The sequence below is a fragment of the Mercenaria mercenaria genome, chromosome 9, assembly GCF_021730395.1.
Source record: "Mercenaria mercenaria strain notata chromosome 9, MADL_Memer_1, whole genome shotgun sequence".
In the NCBI taxonomy this organism is placed as follows: Eukaryota; Metazoa; Mollusca; class Bivalvia; order Venerida; family Veneridae; genus Mercenaria; species Mercenaria mercenaria.
In genome coordinates this window covers 58,143,200-58,165,538 of record NC_069369.1, presented here as the reverse complement: position 1 = coordinate 58,165,538, position 22,339 = coordinate 58,143,200, and the positions used below count along the sequence as shown (strand labels likewise).

Below are 22,339 nucleotides of genomic sequence, written 5' to 3'. Positions count from 1 at the left end.
ATGTGAAACAAGTGAACCCCGGGACGGGGACAATTTTTACCCTAGAGGCATGATTTGAACACATTTTAGAAAATGTTTTAAAACCTTTTTCATATATGAATGATATGTAAAACTAATGAACCACGGGACAGCGCAAATATTTACCCCAGTAGCTAGATTTGAACACATGTGTAGAGGATCACTGGTCATTGATACAAACCAAACATCGGAACTCTTGGCTTTGCAGCTTTGGGAAAGATTACCTTTTTTCCATTTTTTTTGGTTGCTATGGCATCGCATTCTTTGAACATCTTTGGTAGAGGACTATCAGAACACACCTAAGCCTAGTTTCATCAACATTGACTAAACGGTTTCATAGCAAAAATAAAGGTTAAGTAAAAACGGTGATGCAAGAAGTAAGATGACAATCGACGGACGCCGGACCATTGACCTGTACTAATAGCTCACCCTGAATAAAGTTCAGATGAGCTATAAACTTAAAAAAAACATTAGGAGTTAAATACAATACAATATAGAGAACAGTTATATTTTCTTTGGAACATATTGTTTTATATTATATGTCGAATCGGGAAGAAAAAATGAGATAAGATTTATAGATGATCCGAAGTAATATTCCACTCATTACAGGAAAACACACTTGTTGAGATGTCCTATTTCTACTAATAATACAAGGACCATTGGACATGTGAGAATAAGATCCACAATTAATGCACTAAGTTCAGAAAAAAAAAACAGAGACCGGTCGCTTCGTAAACAAATTTAACGGCAGAATGGATACAGCCGTAATCAAAGAAACTATCTGGTGGACTGGTCCTATAATTAATTCGGTTGTTGAACATGTTAAGAGCGCCTGCGACGCTATTGTGTGGAAAGACGCTTAGTGAGTAGTATAATATAAAACCCTCATATAATATATACTACTGAATTTACTATGAGAAGTAGAATAAAGTTTTATGCGGACAGCGCCGTCTGAAGAACAATTTTGGAGAACTCAATTTGATGTTTTAGCTATAGTAATTACATCTAAAGCAATAACATCTATATCGATATGCTAAGGAAAAAATGATGCAAACATCTAACTGATAATTAACTACTTCACGCGTTCAGTATCATTTTCGCCTCTGAAACCACCTGACAACACTGTAATCTGTGAGTATTTCAAACGTTCAATTTCACTGTGCCTCTGATACCAACTGTAACAACTGATAACGTTGTTTAAATTGTAACTGTTTAACACGTTCAATATCATTGTCTGAGGCCTCGGTGGCCGAGTGGTTAAGGTCGTTGACATTGAATCACTTGCTCCTTACCGATGTGGATTACAGTCTCGTTTTGGGTGTAGAAACCTTCATCTGAGCCCAAGATTTTGATAAATCTTTTTTTTTTTTTTCATTGTTTTGTGTCAGATTTTAAGAATTGTAATATGTTTAAAAATATTTCAAAGATTTAAGGCTAATGTGGGCGATAGATTGAAAACATGAAGTTAAATAAAAGAACATAATATTTAAATCTTCTTTTCAACGGTCATGTAATTATTCATGGTCACGTGATGTTTGTGACGCCCTCAAACGTTGTAACCCACTGGTGAGGTACACGTGATTCAAAGTCTACGACCTTAACCACTCGGCCAAGGCGGCCTTACATAAAGATATTGGACGGGTGAAATAGTTATAATTTAACAATTTAACCTTTAGCCTGCTGGTGGCAAGTGATTTTGCCTTTGCGACCAGTGCGGACCAAGATCATGTTCTGCTCTGTTGGCTATTTAGTCAGTAATTTTTCAGTGCACACCCCTTCGAATATTAAATGGTACTGCCCAAATTCAATGATGCGCCAGTCCATTTTTGAAAATATAGCAGGGTAAAGGTTAAACATTGTTATCAGTTATTGTCACAGGCAAGTTTTAGCGCCATGGGATGTTATCACTGCTGGGAGTTTGAATAGAGCCAAGAGAAGATACGGCCAGTATTATCATTGCTTTTCAAAATATCTTCTCATGCACAATATCTATAACACGTAAATAAAGTTGTTGATTTTTGTGTAATTTAATTTTTATATTTATGCATTAAATAAAAACGATTAGGAAAATAAAAAGGTCTGGACCACTTATTTCAACTAAGTATATGTTATGTTAATGTTTTAGAATAATTTCATACATTTATTACCATTTGCAGGAGTCATGATGGGTTTTTGCTATCAGATAATAAACAGAAACTGGAGTCTAGATATAAAATGTAGAAGTGGATAATATACAAATTTTAGTGTGCAGCCAGCTATAAATCGACGCGCGCGCAAACTCCCCATAACGTAATTTTGAAATTTATGTGTCGTTTTGGTGCGCGCCAACGCGACCAAACGAAACTTACAACGCGACAAAACGTAACTAGAACGTGACAGAACGAAATATTTATTTTCGTGCTGACATGCGCGCCATCAAGAAAAGTTTCGTCTGGGAGGACACGCCAAGACGAAATGAAATGTTTCGTTGTTTCTCGATGGCGTGAGCGCCATTAACAAACATTTTCTTTTTGCATGGAGGCGCGAGCTCAAAGAGAAATAAAAATGTTGCGCGTTGACGTGCATGCCAGGACGACATATGAAAATGTGCTACATAGCCGCGTGTACGCCAACGCAATATAATGAAACATTATTTTCCCCTTGGCGCACTGGCCAACATGCAAAATAAAATCTTTGTTAATGGAGCGCACACCAACGCGAAATAAATTGTTTTGTTCTTTTACGTTCTATGTTTCGACATGTCGCGCCATACGATACATAAAACTTTCAAAATGTTGTTATGGCGCGTTGGTGCAGGCACCACGACGACACAACGAAATGTGCTACAAAAGCCGCATACACACCAAGGTGACATAACGAAATATCCTAAATCAGCCACCATACATATCTATTATACTGTCCCACGGAACATCCTTTTGTTGTGTATCTCCTTCGACAACGAATGATCAATATTTATGATACATCGATACTCAAGATTGTACTTCAACGTGAGGTGATAAATGCGTCTCAAATTACTTTATTGATCTGCGACAGATCATCAAATGAAGAAACAATGACTACAAAAAAATGTTGTATTTTACTGTTATTGTCATGCTCATTGTGTCTTAACGCAAGTTCAGTCAGCAAGATCATGAGCATTATGTAGATTTGGTAGTTTTCGCGTTTCCGTAATTTTACGATTTGATAGGCAAAAGCCATATTCGTTTTTTTTAAGAATTGCGAACCCGTACTTGGCTACATTACTTGACATCACATGGGTCTATGGCCTGATGGATATATGAAATAAACTTGTAAACTATTAAAGGCGAGATTGGTATCTTAAATTTGAGTAGGGTTTTGTTTGCAAAAATAAATAAAAAACCAACTTTCGCGAATATTTCTCAATCAACAGTAATAATATATATGCTATCCTAACAAGAAATGATGTAAATGGAACATGTCCCTTATACTCTCTATAGTAATGAGTTGTATTTTAGATCTTATCTGTTTCATTTGAAAATGCTGTTAAACAGGTATAAAATAAGTACGTACCTTAATAATGGTTGTAACATTGTGCATCCCTAGAATATCCGACACCGAGGAATAGGTGTAATGGTGATCATATCCATCCTCAAAATACAGAGCTTGTCCACTGCAGATATTTGCCAGAATTAGCAACAACGGCAGAAGCGCCATCTTTGGAGTCTTTGATTTTTCTATGTTGTTATGCCTACCCTTTCCTAAAATCACATTGTGCCTAGAGTTGCGAAACTGTCCGAACTCATCAAGAGCTCAGTGTAGAATAACTTAAAAGGAATTGATCGACGCTTAAAATTCGACCCGGAAGAACATTTGTGCTTTGGGCGTTTGATAACCGGTAAACTCGTTTCTGCGTGTTCTTTATTCGATAAAATGAGTGGTTAAGCAGTTCTACGTGGGTTTAAGAATTATGATGGACTGGTCTCAGATTTGGTGACAGGTAGTTGGCTTACCACGAGCGCACAAGTATTTTGGTGTATTAGCATGCAAAACATTGAAAAGCAGTGTTTAAGACGTTAGTGTAAGGTAGATAGTTGAGTGGGAAACGTTTGTCGCGGATACAGATAATGTATTAAAAGGACGACTTTAATAAAACATGTATTTTACGCAATTTTTAGCTGTAGTTTGTGTGGGATTTGCAGTTGCTTTCGGTGAGGAAGACGGTGCCGTCTTTGATGATCAGATTCACTACATAGAGCCAGAGACCGGTGGTAAACTCACCCTTCAAAGTAAAGGGAAATTATCACCAATAATCGATTTGGATCAAACACCTGCGGTCAAGGTATCATTTCATTATATATTTTAAACCGTCTCTTTAAATTTTTGAATATCAATACTTCTCCAGTTATAATTAATGTAGATATAACTATTTGTACCAAGCGTCTTAAGATATTTGCTATATTAAATTAAAAGTGACAGAATTGCCCAGCGAGTAAACCAAATCATTACAATATGATTTATTGTCTATAAACAGGGACAACTACTTATAACCATTAAACTATTTATGATAATTCTTTTAAATGTAGATTTTCATTTACCTGTAACTTTGTAATAAATTGCAAAAAAAAACAACAACAACAAACAAACAAATACAAAAAAAACCAACATTTATTTGTATCAGAAATTTAACATCAAAATTTGATTTAATCATTTTGAATTTTAGATACTTGAAAACAGATCTGCGATGTAGTGACGTTATCACTGTTTATGTATGTGTATCGATTAGCTTAAATTTATGGGCTGATTTAGGACATTTCGTTCTGTCGCGTTAGCATGTCAGCACATTTCGTTATGTAGTCCTGGCGCGTGTGCAAACGCGCCATAACGAAATTTTGAAAGTTTACAGTTTCGTTTTGGCGCACGCCAACGCGGAAAAAACGAAACTAGCAACGCGACATAACGAAACACATAACATGACAGAAGGAAACATTTCATTTTGTGTTGGCGCCCGCGCCATAGTGATATAGTCTATAGTGATAATAGAGTAAAAAACATAAAAAGCATGAAATATAATAATAAGGGAGTTTCATATAGCTTTCGTGTTTTAATAGTTAGTTGATGAAGGTTATGAAAAAACTATTGTATGCTAAAGAATTGATCTAGAAATATATAAAAAAAAAGAAAAGAAAAAACGACCGCCCTACTCTTTTATATTTCTTTAAATACATACTCAATAAACATTTAAGGTACTGAGTTAAAACTTGACATATATGTAGTTGACGATTGCAAAATGTGCAGAGCGCATGAACCAGATGGGAAGTAAAAGGTCAAGATCACAAATGGAACTCAAAGGTCAATTTCGTCCTTCGTATTTCGTGTTCGGAACATAACTCAATGGCCATTTTTATTGACTTTAAACATGGGATATAGGTAGATGGCGATGGCACGACGTGAAGAGTACATAAACCAGGTCAAATGTCAAGGTCACAGCAAGGTCAAATTTGTCTGTCATATGCTGTGTCCAGAGCATAACTTACTAACCATTCAAGGTATTGACTTCAAAATGGCATGTATGCAGGTTGCAATGAGACAATGTGCAGAACGCATGAACTTGGATGGTAGATGAAAGGTCAAGGTCACACCTTGAGTTCAAATCTGCATTTGAGCTTTGTGTCTGGAGCACAACTTCATAACAACACAAGATTTTTAACTTGGGATATAAGTATGGTGTGATTTGAAGAGTACAACAATCAGAATTACTCCTCCCCACAACAACCCCTAAAAATCACTTTTATATTATTGCGCCTTAGAATTCGAGTGCGTGAATTTGTCGCGTCATACCTAAATTTGATACTAGTAGCTTTCTCGCTTGGCGCTTAGCATTTAGAAGATAGTACTAGGCCTTGTCAGCCCAGTGTCAAAGGACATTGGTCACGGTCCCAAAATAAATCGGTATTTTGTATTTTGTGTCCGGAGCACAACTTCCAATCTATTGTAGACCTATATTTGTCTTAACCGAGTTCTGTAACATATTTAAATATTATTTTTAACTTGTTTATCTTCCTGATTAGTTAAAGTTTACTGTACAATTCGAATACTATGTTTTGTTTCGCTATCACTTGACATAATAAAATTGTGTATTAAAACTCTTCCTGCTTTTTAACAAAAAAAGCTCCTTCAACTATCATAATACAGGAAGACATTGCAGAAAAAATAAAACCGAAGCCTAATTGCGTAATCCCGAGACGAAAAAACGGTTGACTTCCGCTATGCGAGGATGCCGCTGTTCCTTGAAATAGTAAAATGGTATTGTCATTAGGTTGTAAAAAATATTTATCATTACGAAAGGTATGTTTAGATGTAATCTAATTTCATTGTAAAGAAATGAAGCTCATATTAAAAAGAATAAAACTATGAGTTATGGACTTCATCCTCATACGAGGAATTAAGAAATTAATCACGGCTATTATGTAGTTTTCATTCTAGTATAAAAACATGGTCGCGTGCATGCCTACGAAAGACCCGTGGTGACATTTCAACTTCATTATTTCACGATTTCTGCTTCCTGATTTCACGATTTCCACTTCATGAATTCACGAATTCACGATTTCTGCTTCCTGATTTCACGATTTCCACTTCATGAATTCACGATTTCCACTTCATGAATTCACGATTTCACGAAAAAACTTCACGATTTCTTGATTTCACGATTTCCACTTCATGAATTCACGATTTCATGATTTCTGCTTCCTGAATTCACGATTTCCACTTCACGAATTCACGATTTTACGAAAAAAAAACTTCACGATTTCTTGATTTCACGATTTCATGATTTCACGATTTCTTGATTTCACGATTTCCACTTCTTGAATTCACGATTTCACAATTAAACTTCGCGATTTCATGATTTCTTGATTTCACTTGTTCTATTTGGCCTATCCATTCCGTTACTCTCCATTCAATGAAGTGTAAACATAATGAATGGTCTGGGTTAAAGAGGATGAGTTTATACTCCTGCATACGTCTGTGTGGAGGTTGGGGAGGGATATTGGTGCCTGTACCAACACAGTATTGGGTACTTTCAACACTAAAACATGTATGAACAAAATAAGATGCCCAAGTACCTTTACTGTTTTAGACAATTCCAAAATATATAAGTATGTTTATTATGCCCACGCCATGTATGGCGACGGAGCATTAAGCCTTGCAGTTGTCCGTCCGTCAGTCCGTTATTTTGGAATCCGTCTTTCCGTCTATAGACACATTGGTTTCTGTTCATTTAAAAGAGAATGCTTGCATGGATTGAATTTATATTTTGTATGTATATCCTTTCCACGCCTGTAACGTCTAAGCCGCTTTTTTACATTTTAAACGGCCCTACTCTTGATCAACTCAGTTTGCATACCATTTACACAGCAGGTGACAACAGCTTACATGTGAATAAGATGCATCGCTTTTCATTTAATAGCACAAAGATGAGGAGCTTACTAAAACCGAAAAAAGGGACTGGAACAATTTCACATTTTAAGCAATAATGCATTCTAAAAGTATTGTTTGTAAGTCTATTTCCTCATCAGTTGAGGCATTTTCGGCCAGTTTTCACTTTCAGTACCTAAACCTGGTTGTACAATTATATAACACGCCATCTTACATGTAGCGAATATCACCCGCGGTTTTCTACGTCATACATCAGTCATGTGACTAATAAAATCGCGAAAAGTTGAAATTGTACTATAATTATGAAATCGTGAAATCGAGAAATCGTGAATTCTTGAAGTAGAAATCGTGAATTCGTGAAATCGTGAAATTTAATGGTGAAATCGTGAATTCGTGAAATCAAGAAATCGTGAATTCGTGAAGTTTAATGGTGAAATCGTGAATTCATGAAGTGGAAATTGTGAAATCGTGAATTCGTGAAGTGGAAATCGTGAAATCGTGAATTCATGAAGTGGAAATTGTGAAATCATGAATTCGTGAAGTGGAACTCGTGAATTCGTGAAATCGTGAATTCATGAAGTGGAAATTGTGAAATCGTGAATTCGTGAAGTGGAACTCGTGAATTCGTGAAATCGTGAATTCATGAAGTGGAAATTGTGAAATCGTGAATTTGTGAAGTGGAAATCGTGAATTCGTGAAATCGTGAATTCATGAAGTGGAAATCGTGAAATCGTGAATTCATGAAGTGGAAATTGTGAAATCGTGAATTCGTGAAGTGGAAATCGTGAATTCGTGAAATCGTAAATTCATGAAGTGGAAATCGTGAAATCAAGAAATCGTGAAATCAAGAAATCGTGAAGTTTTTTCGTTAAATCGTGAATTCGTGAAGTGGAAATCGTGAAATCGTGAATTCATGAAGTGGAAATCGTGAAATCAGGAAGCTGAAATCGTGAATTCGTGAATTCATGAAGTGGAAATCGTGAAATCAGGAAGCAGAAATCGTGAAATAATGAAGTTGAAATGTCACCACGGGTCTTTTCGTAGTTTTACATTTAGATTGAGTCATCAGTATACATGCATATACCCTTTTACTGGATCCGGGCATGCATTAACGAGAGAAAAATCGTGTATTAACAACGCAGTTCGAATACTGTTAATGGTTGATTTTTATTTTTGAAATGCTGTATAAGGACCGAATATTTATTCTTGCGTTGCAGTTTACTCTCCTTTCGAACTGGTTACGAAAAAGTTTCCCCGATAACCGTGAATGTAATGAATCGCATGTTACTTATGCAATTTTTAGGAATCATATTACCTATTTTAGGAAGTATCAATCGGTATGATTTTATTTGACAGCTCACAGAATTCATATAAATCTTGGAAGCAGGTCAACACGTTGAAAACGGGTCGTACTCAAAATAACTCGAAAGTGAATTTATTATTCTTGAAATTGTGTTCCTGTTTGCCGAATGTGATACGATATGCAAAAATATTGTTAACAGCATGTTTGAAATCATGAACGAGAAATAACTCAATCGTTTGTAGAGTTGTTGACTGTGCGCCCCTGTTAGGAATATTTAAAACATGTTAGTCGTTTCCAAGAAGAGAATGGTGATTTAAAATTGGACAGGATAGTAAATTCATCACCTATGAAGATAAAACATTTACGTTTAGTCTTCATGTGATGTTTTTATGGGAGAATAGTGACGATACACGTTTGTTCTGTTTATTTCAGTCTGCAGAAGCCTCAGTCTCGGTAACCAACAATCCAGCGGGCTTCTGTAGACGTTAATACACAAGAAACGTATATAATCGTGCATTCAATTACCATTACATGCTGGTGAAAACGCTTATTTATACTATCACATGATGGGGTTGGGGTGCAGGGAAGGTTGAACACAAAGTCTGGTGCGCACCATATACTGGTTAAAACTTCCACGCGGTGACCGTTCTATGGGTATGCATTGTGTAAAAAAAAAACGTTATGTCTACTTTTATTTGATCATTCCAGAGAGTTTTGTGTAAAGGAAACAAAGTTCTCGTAGCTCTGAAGAAAGATCAACCGGATGTGACGTCATGGAAGCCTGGTCAACTGGTTATCGGTAGTGGCAACTGGAGCTGTAAACATAATGTCCTTAAGCCGGAATCCAAGACAGTCTACGCCAAAGTTGCCGAAATAAAACGTCCGAAAGATTATGTTGTCGAACTGCACACGACAGACGCTGGGTATGACAGATATTTAGTTTTCCTAAATTTGGTCATACATCTTTAAATGCATCCATCAGTTTTTATCTACTTAACAATTCCAGTGAAAGAGTTTGAGCTTGGGTGGGGATGGTGACAGAGAAATATTGATATCACGGGACAGGATATTAGTACTTAAAACAATTAATATAAAATGAATGTTTGATGGTTCTGTTAAATGTTAGTGTCATTTATCTGTTGTTGTTGTTTTTTTTCAGACCACTTGACATGTTTGAGAGAGCTGATATCCGGGTTCACTACGAGCAAGGACAGCTGGTTCCTAGTAGACACAGGCGTTATTTGTCAAACCCACTTCGTACAGTTCTGAATCGAGTAGATTGGAATGCCTCGTTTACAGAGAATATACCATTTAACCTGAACCATGATAATGAAGTAACGTTAAATGTTATTTGTTAAAGCCGAACATAATTTTGTAGTTTGTTACACTTAAGTTAGAGTTTAACATAAATATGAGCCATTTTTGCAGATGCGGAGTAGACGGACAGAATATAAAAATCCTTATAAAATTTTTTTTAAGTACAAGAAACTTGAGACAGGTATTTCGATTGTTATACAATTTAGAGCATGTTATAGTTGAAATATCGACAAGAAACAACAGTAAATAATTAGAAACGTATAAGGACTCTGTTTTATCATTCCAACAACTAGTAAGTTGAAGAGTTCATTGTTTTCCCTAATTTTAGACTGACGAGGAAATCAACTTGTACAAGAACACGGGAAAATATGAGCCTTCCGTAGACACTGATGACAATACCACCTATGATGGAAAGGACTTTCTTTTTAGATGTTTCAGTTGCCATGGTTATAGTCAGATTTCGTATTTCTTGTAAGTGCATGTGCGTTTCCACTATTTTAAATACAAAACCCTACAAGACTGGAGACTACATCATTAGACCGAACACGTGCGTTTGAACTACATGTAATTATGTGGGTTTTGTTACTTTGTATAAGCTAAAGACGCCGACTTGCTTAAAAAAAATTGAACATTTATATCCTAAGATCACGTACGCACCACGCCCAATAATAACTTTTTCATATTATAAAGCTGTATTGTTGATAATGTAATTATAAATGGTAACATGGTAATGATTAGTGTTATCATTTCAAAATATTTTTTTTAGAATCACTTCAAATAGATACTATATATAATCATTAGAATACAGCCGAAACACGGCATCTCCAAGTCCAAGGGATCTAGCGTTTTCCTTCGAGATAACCACAGTTCCACTTAAAATGATTTTTTGTGCACGTGTTTTCGGGACGGAACTTGCATATATCTTCGAGATAGCCAGAATTTTTAAATAAGCGAGTTCGAGATATCAAGTTTCAACTGTAATATTTTTAAAACTGGTTAAACGTTGCATTAGTTTGCACTGTACATCATCATTACAGTTTTGTTTTAACAGTGAGCTAAAGGTATTTAAAGTAAACAACAAGGCAGTGATCAAGAAATATACCATGGAGATGGACCTCAACACACATGTCCAGCAAAATTACAGGTATTGACACTAAAGATAACAGAAACAAGTCTGAATTTAATTCGTTATAAAAGAAGAACTACGAAATTGATTATTTATAAACCCATCTAACAGATCCAAGGAAACGTCATAAACATCTTAATCTATATTAAAATAAGCTGCAAAAATTACTAAATTGTAGTATGTATAGTAATACAAAAATCCCCTAAAAAACAAAAACAAGACCATTCAAATAAATCAGAAGCGTTTACCGAGAGATTCATTTTGAAATTCATAACAGTAGTTGTGAAATGTGGGGATTTCAATATTTGTTTCAGCTTATACACCGAGGAAGAGATAAGCATTACCAAAACAGGAACTTTCCAACGGACTCCAAGATCACAGATATTCCAGACGGAAATAGCTAAATTCAAAACCTTTCCACCGATTGTTTTAACAGTTGATTACTCAAGCCAATCTAACATAGAGCTGAAGACGACTACGAAAAAACCAACAATTTACACCGGAGATTTTAGCATGAATGGACGGACAGTTATAAGTGAGGAGAAACTTATTAGAATTTCAGTTATTATATGGTACTTGGAAGCAAGGCGTATCTTAATTTTTTAGATCATTCCATTTTGTTCATGTTGATAATATACGTAAACAGCTTTAAAACTTTAGTTTTAAACTGACGTTTGAATACTTTTAGCTTGTTGCTTTTGAAACTGCATATCTATACAGTTGAAAATATCTTTATTGTTAACTTGTATACCTCTGTTTAATTATTCTATGATATTTAAAACATATAGAATGAACCTGATATGAAATGAAGTTGCCTACAAGCATTTTGATGATTTCAGCTCAGAGGTTTGAGGAAGGAAAACCGACGCAAAATGACGTAACCGTTTACAACTGGACGGTGACGTCATCAAATCAGCATGTGGACACAAATGGTACAATGAACACCACATTCGCAGTCTTTCAAAACCTGACAGTTTTTCCCGCCCTTTCCTGGGCAATGAAAGACGTGGATATGAACCTAGGACCTCCTATACATGTCAGGTGGATAATACACTTTGCTGTACGATAAGCATTTCAAAATTCATAATTATCCTGAATATAAAAAATGTAGGAGGCGTAGTCTATTCCGGTTTGTATTGAAGTTGTTCATGAATGCTTGTTTTTCTAGTCAGATTACTTTTAGTGAAAGAATTCCTTTTAACTGACCTGCTTGGATTTTTCAAGGTCATTGTAGTTCTCCCAAAATTGATATTTTGGATACTATACATCGAGCTTTTCCAGTGTTGTTAGTGCCAGCTAGATTGTGAGCTGCCTTCTGTTTGAAAGTGGTGTATTTGTGTGATAGAAACAGTAACTACAGGTAGCATATTCACAACAAAACGCAAACACTAATCAGGCTTTAGTGCCTTAAAGTTATGACAGAAGGAAGTTTGTACAGGATTGATCAGTTATTTCATTTTATGTTTCTTATGTTCAGTTGCATCATTTTTAGTACAAGACCAACTTTGAACGTTGTCTCAACCTCCGATACTGTTGCGCGATGTGACAATAGCTCTATAGCCATTGACAGTAACGTCACAGTTGCTGAAACAGACTTTAGCGTGGATGCTTTTGGAATACTTATCTGGTAACATCGCATTGTTTGAAACTAACTTTATTTAGAAAATATGGTCATTTATGTGGCACAGATAATAAAAGTAATAAATGAAATTTACCTGTAAAAATGACAATAAAAATGTTTCCCTTGATGTAAAATATCATATGCATTTTGTATATAATGTAAGGGAGGTAACTTGATGGCGTATGAATATTTATGTAATCTTAGAATGCATATTTTGTTTAAATGCTTTAATCATTTACTCTACGGCATGTATTTCGTTTTATTATACTTACATGCTCATGTGCTTTAAACTCAGGAATGTTAAACTGATGAACAGCCTAACAAGAAAGCTTGACATTTTGCACCAGCCTTTGATGTACAGTTGCCATGCCGACTGCCACGGTCCTGTGGAGATGAGGGCTAAAGATACTATGGAGATAGCCTGTCTCGAACCAAGTGGTCCCATTGAAAGGGGTGATGACAGATTCAAAAGGTTACTGTTATTATGAAAAATGTGTGTGATTTTGCTTTCAGTGCTTTCAATGAAGTATAAGGTTGTAGGGTGAGTACTTCGGTTTCGGCGTAGCCTGTACTCATTTGTTTGCTTGCTTTAGTAAACTTGCAAATGAATAATTAATTCAAACTATGATCTTCATATTATCTTAATGCACATTAGGATATATTTGCAGAAAATTACAATCAAATGAAACATCATGTTTCATTGTATGCAGTTGTGTGTTGTTTCGAAAGAAGTAACTTTTTGAGCTATATATAATATTTCCTTTTTTTGTAAAATTCCATGATGACTATCAGTTTTTCTGTTGTTGTTTTTTTTGTTTATTTTTTAAATATTTTTGCCTTTAATCCATACCGAAATAGCGTACGAGAATACGTCATCGAATGGAAAATACCAATTGTCATTCACTACCATTAGAATAACTTGAAATAATAAATAACAGTCCTTATACACATGTATTAGACCAACTTTACGGGTTTTTTTTGCAGACTGCATCAGCTGTGGGGTGATTTTATACTGTATACCTCCGAGGAAGCATCTTCGGCCTGGTGTGGTAAACCCGGAACGCCATGTGTAAATTGCACAGATCACGTGGTTGGCAACGATGACAACAGCAAGTGCGCAGACAGAATGATGAACTCTGACCTTGCAACATCTGTCACAAGATTGGCAAAGTTTGTGGAAGCAGAATGGCCTGAAAGTAACTATCATGCTTTGCCATTTCACAATTAAAACAACCATTTATGATATGACGCACAGAGAAACCAAAATATACAGCATATAAATATACCAAAAGAATGGCACGGAAATATGCAAAAACAATTCCACCATTTCGCAGCAATAAAATTATTTTTACGCGTTGATTTCTTTACCCCCAAAATGATACGTTTTGAGTTATTAGTATAAAAAGCGGGGAAAAAACGTATAGAAGAACCGTAATTTTCTTCTGCTTGTAGGAAAACTAATCGTGAAAGAAGCGTGGGATGAGCCAACATCCGACTTTCCCAACAGGCACCATGGCAACATATCAGTATTCTATGAAGGCAGAGCAGCTGAAGTTGTTGTTTCAAAGCCTATTTCTCATTACGCAAATGGTATTCCACCAGTAGAAACTGATGGATTCATTCTGCAAAGATTGGGTGAACTGGCCGTGTGTTCGAATTTCGCTTACGTGAAAAATAAACAGTCTTCCGTCTCAATGTGTGTGGAAAAGAAAATTCGTTCGTCTGTAAAGAAACGTTCGCTCTTATCCAGAACACGACGATCAGGTCACGTAGAACATTCCATGGTCAAAGACATGCTTGAAAACCTTGGTAAAATTTTATATCATTTACAGACATATATTTCGGGGATTCAATTAATTGAGAAACATTCTATTGTCAAAGACTTCCTTGAAAACCTTGGTGAAATTTAATGTCATTTACAGACATATATTTCGGAAATTCAGTTTATTGAGCACTGTTTGTCTGCTTGAAAGTTTAATGCTTTGTCAATGATAACACTAAAATGATAAATCATCATTATCTATTATTCAATATAAATTGATGTTGGCTGATTACATATCAGGAGTAGCGGTACAGGACTCTCTAGGGGATTTAGGTACGGCTCCAGTAATTACACTCGGCAATGGGTATCCCCCTGGCAAAAATATGGAGCAAGCATGCGGGGCTTTCACTGGAAGAGTTTCACAAGATGACAGTATGAGATTTAAAAGGTAAGATTGTAGTCAAAAAGGCCCGAACAGTTAGCAATTAGACAGTCCACATGTTCAATCTGTGCTATCTATTGGGGATAACATACTGTAAAAACAGAATATGACGGTATAATGGCGTTGTTCAAAATTGATACAGTTAAAGGAAATTATGTGAATTCATCAAAATGTGGGTGTTCTTTCCGCTTATTTTTATTTACTAGCCAGATCTATATAAAGTGTTGTTATTACACGTTACGCATTCTGCATCATTAAATAACATTCGGTCATTATGGCAAAAGTGCGTTGTCAATGTAATACCCCGGTAACCCATTTCTGATCTATAGCATATACATTTCTGGATCACTGTTCGTATAAACTATGAATTGTGTTGTTGTTGTTGTTGTTTTTTCACATTATATAACATTGCATTTTAGACTAATAGAATACCCGTTGACTGATACTGAATTTGAACCCGAGGGACCTAGTGGTTCCTGGTGTGGAGTGGAGACACGGCAATGTAGTGACTGTACCGCGGCCTCAGAGGACCTAGACGACCACTGGACATGGTGCGGTACTCGAACGATGCATATGAGGCTCGCTACAAGGCTCCAGCGTCTGGTTGTCATTGTAAATGGACATGGTACTTTTTTAAAACAAATAGAAACGTAGCCAACAGAATATAAGACGTAAAACAGTGGTAGAATTAATTAAAGTATAACTCTCTAGATAAAGTTTAATACTAAGAAAAAAACGAATAATGATAACATTTGTTTACTCATATAACATTCGAAGTCTATATTGATTTCAGTAAAAGTTGAAAAGGCATTGTCGATGAATAATACTGACGGTTCATCAAATCTCTTTACAGAAGGGAGGTAATGCTTATCTCTTTATGTTATGGTAGTAAATCAAAGTTAAGGATTAGTCGACCCCGCTATTGAATTTTTCCGCACTTTATACAATGTTTTCCTGTTTCAAGTAAAGGAACAAGGTGAATTAGAACCCAACGCAAATGATAAATTATAATAAGATATAAAAGCAATAAATGTTCTGTAGGCTCAGAAAAATCTTTTATATACATTCACATCTTTCAGAAGTTCGTCATAATCCAGAGACGAACCATGGAGCCATAGTATTCCCCTGTTGTGCGAGAATGGGATTAGCAACGATGTCATTTTAATTATTTCATTTTTGCTCTAGGGCAGCCAGAATCAGTTTGTCACCCGGATCATCTTTGACAATGTCTGAATTCGCATCAAAAGCAATTCTAGCAGGATTTGACTATGTCTCGTACACATCTCCAAATTATCTAGATGTCTGTGTCAAAGTTCAAGATGGTATCCAAACGCACCTAGTACAGTTCCCACTGGCTAATCTAATCGGGGTTCCACTTCCGCTTGGCGAGGAAGACGAATATGATTATCCGGAATCTCTGAAGAATGAATCAAGAAAACCTTTGTTATTTGACGTTTCCACAAGCTCCAACAATATCGCCGATCATTTCCGTCTAAGCAACTTTGTAAGTCCTGGCAAACGGTTTATTAGACTCGACTCAGTTTTAATCAGTCTTCTAGATCTTGGATTCGAGGCTTTTAATGGTGGTTTCTACGTCATTTCCGGTTCCGGATATAGACCAAGGTCTGTTAATTTGGACAATATAGCAACAAGGCATGAGAAAGAAATGCTTAGATATGAGATGGGACAAGCTGTTGAAATAAAACCAAACAAACCAGCTAATGACGAGAGTTTATTTGATCTGGCAATAGCAATTGTAAAAGTGGCGAAGACCGTACGAATGCAGCGTATCGGAATAGGCATTGGTAGTAAGCCCGACAGATTGTATTTTGAAATCCGACCAATGGCTGAGGAGGAAAGCAAGGCTATTGAGGTGTGGGACAGTGGAAACACCAATCTTTATAAAAAATTAAAAGAAATTGAGACTTTAGTTTATAAAGGTAACGCTTTCTATATTTTATGTAAATGAAAATAAACCTTTGTAATAAATTCATCAATTCAAAGGAAATATTAAAAGTATTACTTATTTGTTCCTTGTTTTTAGTGTAATTTAGAACTTAAACCATTAACAGTGATCTTAAATCCGGATATATAGGTTATTTCATGTACTTTGTATTACATTCGAAGGCGGTACTGTGGTTTATGCGAGGGAAGACTCTGTTATATGTAGCAAGCCAGTTTTGGGAGATGACTACTTTTACTTTAACTTCGATCTCGACCAGGAAGGGTAAATAAACTTTGTAGAGCTAAAACTGTTTCATATCAAGGGTTGTTAGACCTGTTATCTGTATGCACATATATATCAATTGCGTCACAAGTTTGAATATTCGAAGAATAGTGAGAGCTGTTCGATTCACCTTAGCGTATATTCAGCGCATAATTTCTTAAATTATTTCAAAGAAAGGTACCTGTACTATTTGAATCAACTGCACATTTTGACTGTTGATAATGAAAGAAAAATAAAAGATAGTTTAATATTTTACAATTTTACAAGAAAAACATTCTGATATATTTTTTACTTACTTAAGGTGTAAGGAAACCTTTACTATCTGATGCTTGAACTTTACGTTTTATCATCTCTTTACAGCCATTGCTGGGCAGCAAAAGATGAGTTCTGCGCTGAGACGAATGAACACCGTTACAATATCAGTCTGGTCTTACAGAGGCGTCTGACGTCAGCAGCCGGTACGGGGAAATTGCCGAGAAAAGACATATTGCCAGAAATCGAAAACTGTGTTGTCAAAACATGCGGCGGATGCCCTAGTGCTGGTATGCTAACATTATATGTGTGTTCAATCTAATTCAGTGATTTCGCTCACAAATGTTAACATGTATTTATTCACAGATTTTGTAACGGCCTTTAGATGAAATCTTAACATTCATGAAAGTGTCGACACAGGTACCATTTCAGCATCTATATTGAGAGAAAAGCAACAGCTGCTAAATAGAATACATTTAATCATACTTTTAATTTCAACATCAAATATAAAAAGAGAGAAAATATATGCATTTACAAAACAAAGTCTTGCTGACATTATTTTTTTCATTCAGGCGCTATCTGGAAACAAAAAGTGATAACATGTACAAAAATGATATTGCGATATCTGGAGCGGGCAAGTACACCATTTCAGCCATTGAAAGATAAGGTTTCTGTATTTAACACAGAAAACCACGAGTCAGCCGTGCATTCACAAGCTTGTCACGATGGAAAGATTTGTGTAGAAAACACACAGATATATTCCCTTCTGAGTAAGTATGAGGGTGTTCTTATGCGTTTTACATTTTAATACTTTTAGTTAAATTTTGTAGCATTTTCCCTGGTTTCATCACAAAAGTAAGACATTTTTAGTTTTGTCTACAGGACGAATGTAAGACATTGCAACAAATACGGGTAAATAAAAAAGGTTGTTCTTTTGGAAAGCCGTTGGGTTTTATACTTGATCAATAGTGAGTATCGAAATTTTTTTGACACCTCATGACAGTATTATGTGTTTTTACAACAAGTGTGCAGAAGTAGTACCTCAAAATACATGTAGATATAAACATGTATAGCCATCTCACTAATTCTTGTTTCATATAAATGGATAACTATTGCAAATAGTTGGCTTATCGTACAACTAATGTTCGTTCACTAGTAACATTAAAAAAAGTTTGATTTTCATGATATTTTTTGTCTTTTTCTTGACAGTGCCTCTTATAACCGCAACGTACAAACATGAAAACACGGATGAACTCTTGTTTGGAGGGGCAGATAATCCAAGTCCTCTCCTAGAGATAGTTGAACAGGAACTAGCTTGGAGGGCAGAGGGGAATGTCGACGTTTACTTAGAGAATGCAAAGGACGTCAATGCACTTAGAAACGTGATAAAGGTATGTGTATAGATCTACATTTATTAAACATACTAGATTCTATTACTTCTTCGAATGTGCCTTTATATCATAACAAGTTTTCTATTGTCATAAAATGAATAAGGTTAGGGTCACACTCTATTTGGAGTTAATAATGAAACGTTTCTAATATGCATGCATTTGTAAACCTTTCAGATACTGATGATGTATAATAAGAAAGTAAGTGACATCACGTTCCATCTTGACCCGGATGCAGACGAAGATGAGGTCATCATAACATTACAGCGGAAAGTAGAGCAATGGTCAGGTTCCGTGTGTCCGATGTGGAGCAGACTGGTGTCCACACCATACACTTTTATCACGATTCCACACGAGAGAAAAAGGCGAAGCCTTGAACGAAGCAAGGATAGAAATAAAATGAAATTTGAGATGAAAAATTGGGAAGTTGATTGGATGTTGAAATCATAAGACAATTCTCAGCACAATGCTGTTATATCTTTGTCACACTTTTTGCAATAATATTTAGATGTTTAACATAATTTGTTTCATGTGGAATTCTTTTAATTAAATGTTTCATATTAGCCCGGAAATCCATCTGAACAAAAGGAATCCTGAATAACCTGATTGGGAAGCTTTCAACAAGTCTGATATAAACGATCCTAAAGTTTCGTTGCTTGTAACTACCTAGCCAACAACACGATTTAACCCTTACCCTGCATGAACATGTCCATCTTTCAGTTTGGACAGTACCATTAACTGTTAAAAGAGGTACTTACCAAAAAGATACTGACTGAATGGCGAACAGTGCAGACCATGATCAGACTGCACGGATGTGTAGGCTGATCTTGGTCTGCACTGGTCGCGAAGGCAGTATCACTTGCCGCCAGCTGGCTAAGGGTTAATGATAACATATATGTTCTTGAACGCATATATTTTATCTTATGAAGACTTCATGACTGTCAACTTTTGCCGATGTCGCTAGCTACATGTTTCGTGTTATTTCTCAATATTTCTATGTGCTTGTTTTTGTTAGACGTTGTTTAGGTGTTTTTCACCCAATTGTTTTGCAAACAGAATTCTAGCAGTTACATATACTTACAGTCCGTGTAACGATATGCTTATGAACGCAATCAGAATGAAATGATTTCCTATAGAAAAAGTGCAAACATGTTTATGAAGTAGCACAAGTGTGTCCCAGTTTGAAGGAGTACTGCGCTTTTAACAACATATTATATATGTATGAATAAACTGTGTAAAAAAACAGTTGTATTTAATTATAAAGGATTGTATGTACATTTGCTATAATCTTGTTGCAAGTATTCAATGATTTATGCCAGTTTCATTTTGAAGTACACAAATAATTTACAATGTAGCTATTACATTATACAGTTTGTTGCCCTGAGCATGAGTTTTCTGAACACTAAGAATTGTTTTATCTGATATGCTTTTAATAAATGTCTAGTTTCAAACTTGCGCCACCTTTAAAAAATGACCAAAGAATGTACTAGACTGAAAATTCTTTAGACTATCTTATTTATATACATAATTAAGAAATAAAATGATTACTAATTAAGAATACATTTTCGTGTATTTTTCTTGATTTTTAGTATCGGAAGGTTGCTATAGTCTAATATACATTTACGAGTAACAGTAGTCTTAAAGTGACGTTTGGCGGCTACAAAATGTCTCCCCGTGTTGTTATAATTTCTGGTCCTTTCGAATGATGGAGCCAGTTCCGTGTTATTGGGTATTAGAGTACCGTTTACCCATTACCCTGCTAAATTTCTTAATTGGACTGGTCCATCATATTCAGTTTGGGCAATGCCATTAACTATTTGAAGGGGTTTTCACTGAAAATTTACTGACTGAATAGGGAATAGTGCAGACCATGATCAGCCTGCACGGAAGGCTGATCTTGGCCTGCACTACTCGCAAAGGCAGAATCACTTGCCGGCAGCAGGCAAAAGATTAAGCCGGCGCTAGGGGCGTGAGGGGATGTTGCACAATCCATTTTCCACAGATGTCTAAACTGCAGTTTATGTTTATTCCGCTGTTTTCTTTTATACAATGGTGCAAGAAGATGTACCGAAAAGCGACAGCCGTTCTATATGACTGATATTTTTTCTAGCGTTCATGCATGTGTGGACCGTGCCTTATATCGCACACATTGAAAAAAGCCTCAAATTCATATAAGATGCGTGCGCTGTAAGGCAGGGTTTACATATCTTTAGCATCAAGTCGCAAACCATAGCCAATTCTGCTTCTGATGACTTAAAGTGTTGAAAACAACTTTTGATCATCGGATTGGAAATAATCTAACTAAGAAAATGAGTGTTCGTTAAGAAATAAAATATCGAATTTTACTACTATCTGGCTTGAACTGCGCATGAGTATAAGAAAGAAGCTAGGGGTTCATCAGCATGTGAACGTCTCGGCTAAACCATTCAACTTGCTTAAACTAATTATTATTGGAATTGTTTATTTATGCTGAGCTCAATTAAACATTTTTATTAAGATATGCAAAATTTAACCTGTTGTTTCATTTCGAATCTGACGGCTTCTCGGGGAAAAATGTCCATGCTACTTATAGCGCGTATATTCGTGAGCTGTATACTTTTTAATTTCACTTCATTATGATATCTGAAGAGTGGAAGTGTTTTTTTTTTTTATTTCTTTAATGAAATATTATTTTTATCTGTTAGGAAAATTCTGTAAATTCATGTTAGATTTGAGGGGCATGTGATATTTTCATCACGTAAGAACTCGCCCGTCTTGGGCTTCTGTTATAAGAACATATTGGCGTGCTGTCATCCTACAAATTATTAGAAATAAATTCCTTTCAAATTTCACGTATCTATTCCAAATCGTTTAAGTTTAAACCTCTTTTGATATCTAAAATGTACGTGTTTCCTTTCTTATAATAGGAAAAAAAACGAAATCATGACAGTCTTCATGGTCAGCTTTTAACGAGAATTTGCAAGAATTCTCTCCCTTAATTATCGACTGTGTTAAAGCAATTCCCTTCAAATTGGATTGTCTCCCTTACATTAGCTAAAGTCGTGTCATTAATGACCCAAGTCAATAATTCTTTGTCATGGATTTTGCATTGATCTAAAATTTTGCTTTAGGTAATACACTGAAATTAAGCTCGCATGTTACTCCATAGAAAGCAACAAACATGTAGTCAGTTTTTGATATAAATCATGTTTTTTTTATAGATTCATACAGAAATATTATTCTTATCAAGATATAAAACATTTCTGTAAAAAAACATTATGTTCGCTTATGATACTGCGAAATTCGTGTTGTCATGTAACAGAAAATGAAAACATTTTAATAAATTTCTTTTCTTTTGAAACTTTAAACTCGCTAAACATTGAAATCCGAAAATTATTTCATAAACGAGCTTTTCCACAAACACATGTATAATAGTTTTCCTCGAGAAAAACGAAACTTGTGTGAAGATACATGTATTCCCATTTTGTTTGATTGTTCTTGTCCATAGA

General features: G+C 35.5%; 2 protein-coding genes across 2 annotated transcripts in view; one reads left to right on the top strand and one right to left on the bottom strand.

The window, feature by feature from the left end:
* The window catches only part of LOC123547213 (uncharacterized), a 60,125-nt gene extending 56,291 nt beyond the window's left edge, over window positions 1–3,834 (bottom strand). The window contains exon 1 of the mRNA XM_053551482.1: window positions 3,550–3,834. Coding sequence (XP_053407457.1) covers window positions 3,550–3,693 — 144 coding nt within the window. The 5' untranslated portion in view covers window positions 3,694–3,834. The remainder of the gene's footprint in view (window positions 1–3,549) is intronic.
* Window positions 3,835–3,977: 143 nt separating this feature from the next.
* Window positions 3,978–20,411, top strand: LOC128559529 (uncharacterized). Its single transcript, XM_053551485.1, has 20 exons — window positions 3,978–4,318; window positions 9,425–9,639; window positions 9,876–10,050; window positions 10,362–10,504; window positions 11,085–11,177; window positions 11,474–11,694; window positions 11,999–12,200; window positions 12,652–12,786; window positions 13,076–13,252; window positions 13,765–13,976; window positions 14,233–14,589; window positions 14,843–14,990; window positions 15,404–15,609; window positions 15,778–15,844; window positions 16,170–16,924; window positions 17,112–17,211; window positions 17,572–17,753; window positions 18,036–18,233; window positions 18,673–18,854; window positions 19,029–20,411. Exons 1-20 carry the CDS (start codon window positions 4,133–4,135, stop codon window positions 19,299–19,301), a joined length of 4,227 nt encoding a protein of 1,408 aa, XP_053407460.1. The 5' UTR covers window positions 3,978–4,132; the 3' UTR covers window positions 19,302–20,411.
* The last annotated feature ends 1,928 nt before the right edge of the window (window positions 20,412–22,339 follow it).

Bases quoted from the DNA above. Each gene is read 5' to 3' on its own strand.
- LOC128559529 (XM_053551485.1), top strand. From the start codon at position 4,133: ATGTATTTTACGCAATTTTTAGCTGTAGTTTGTGTGGGATTTGCAGTT. The intron at 10,505-11,084 runs GTAAGTGCATGT...TTGTTTTAACAG, and splicing joins AGTCAGATTTCGTATTTCTT to TGAGCTAAAGGTATTTAAAG. The intron at 11,178-11,473 runs GTATTGACACTA...TATTTGTTTCAG, and splicing joins CATGTCCAGCAAAATTACAG to CTTATACACCGAGGAAGAGA.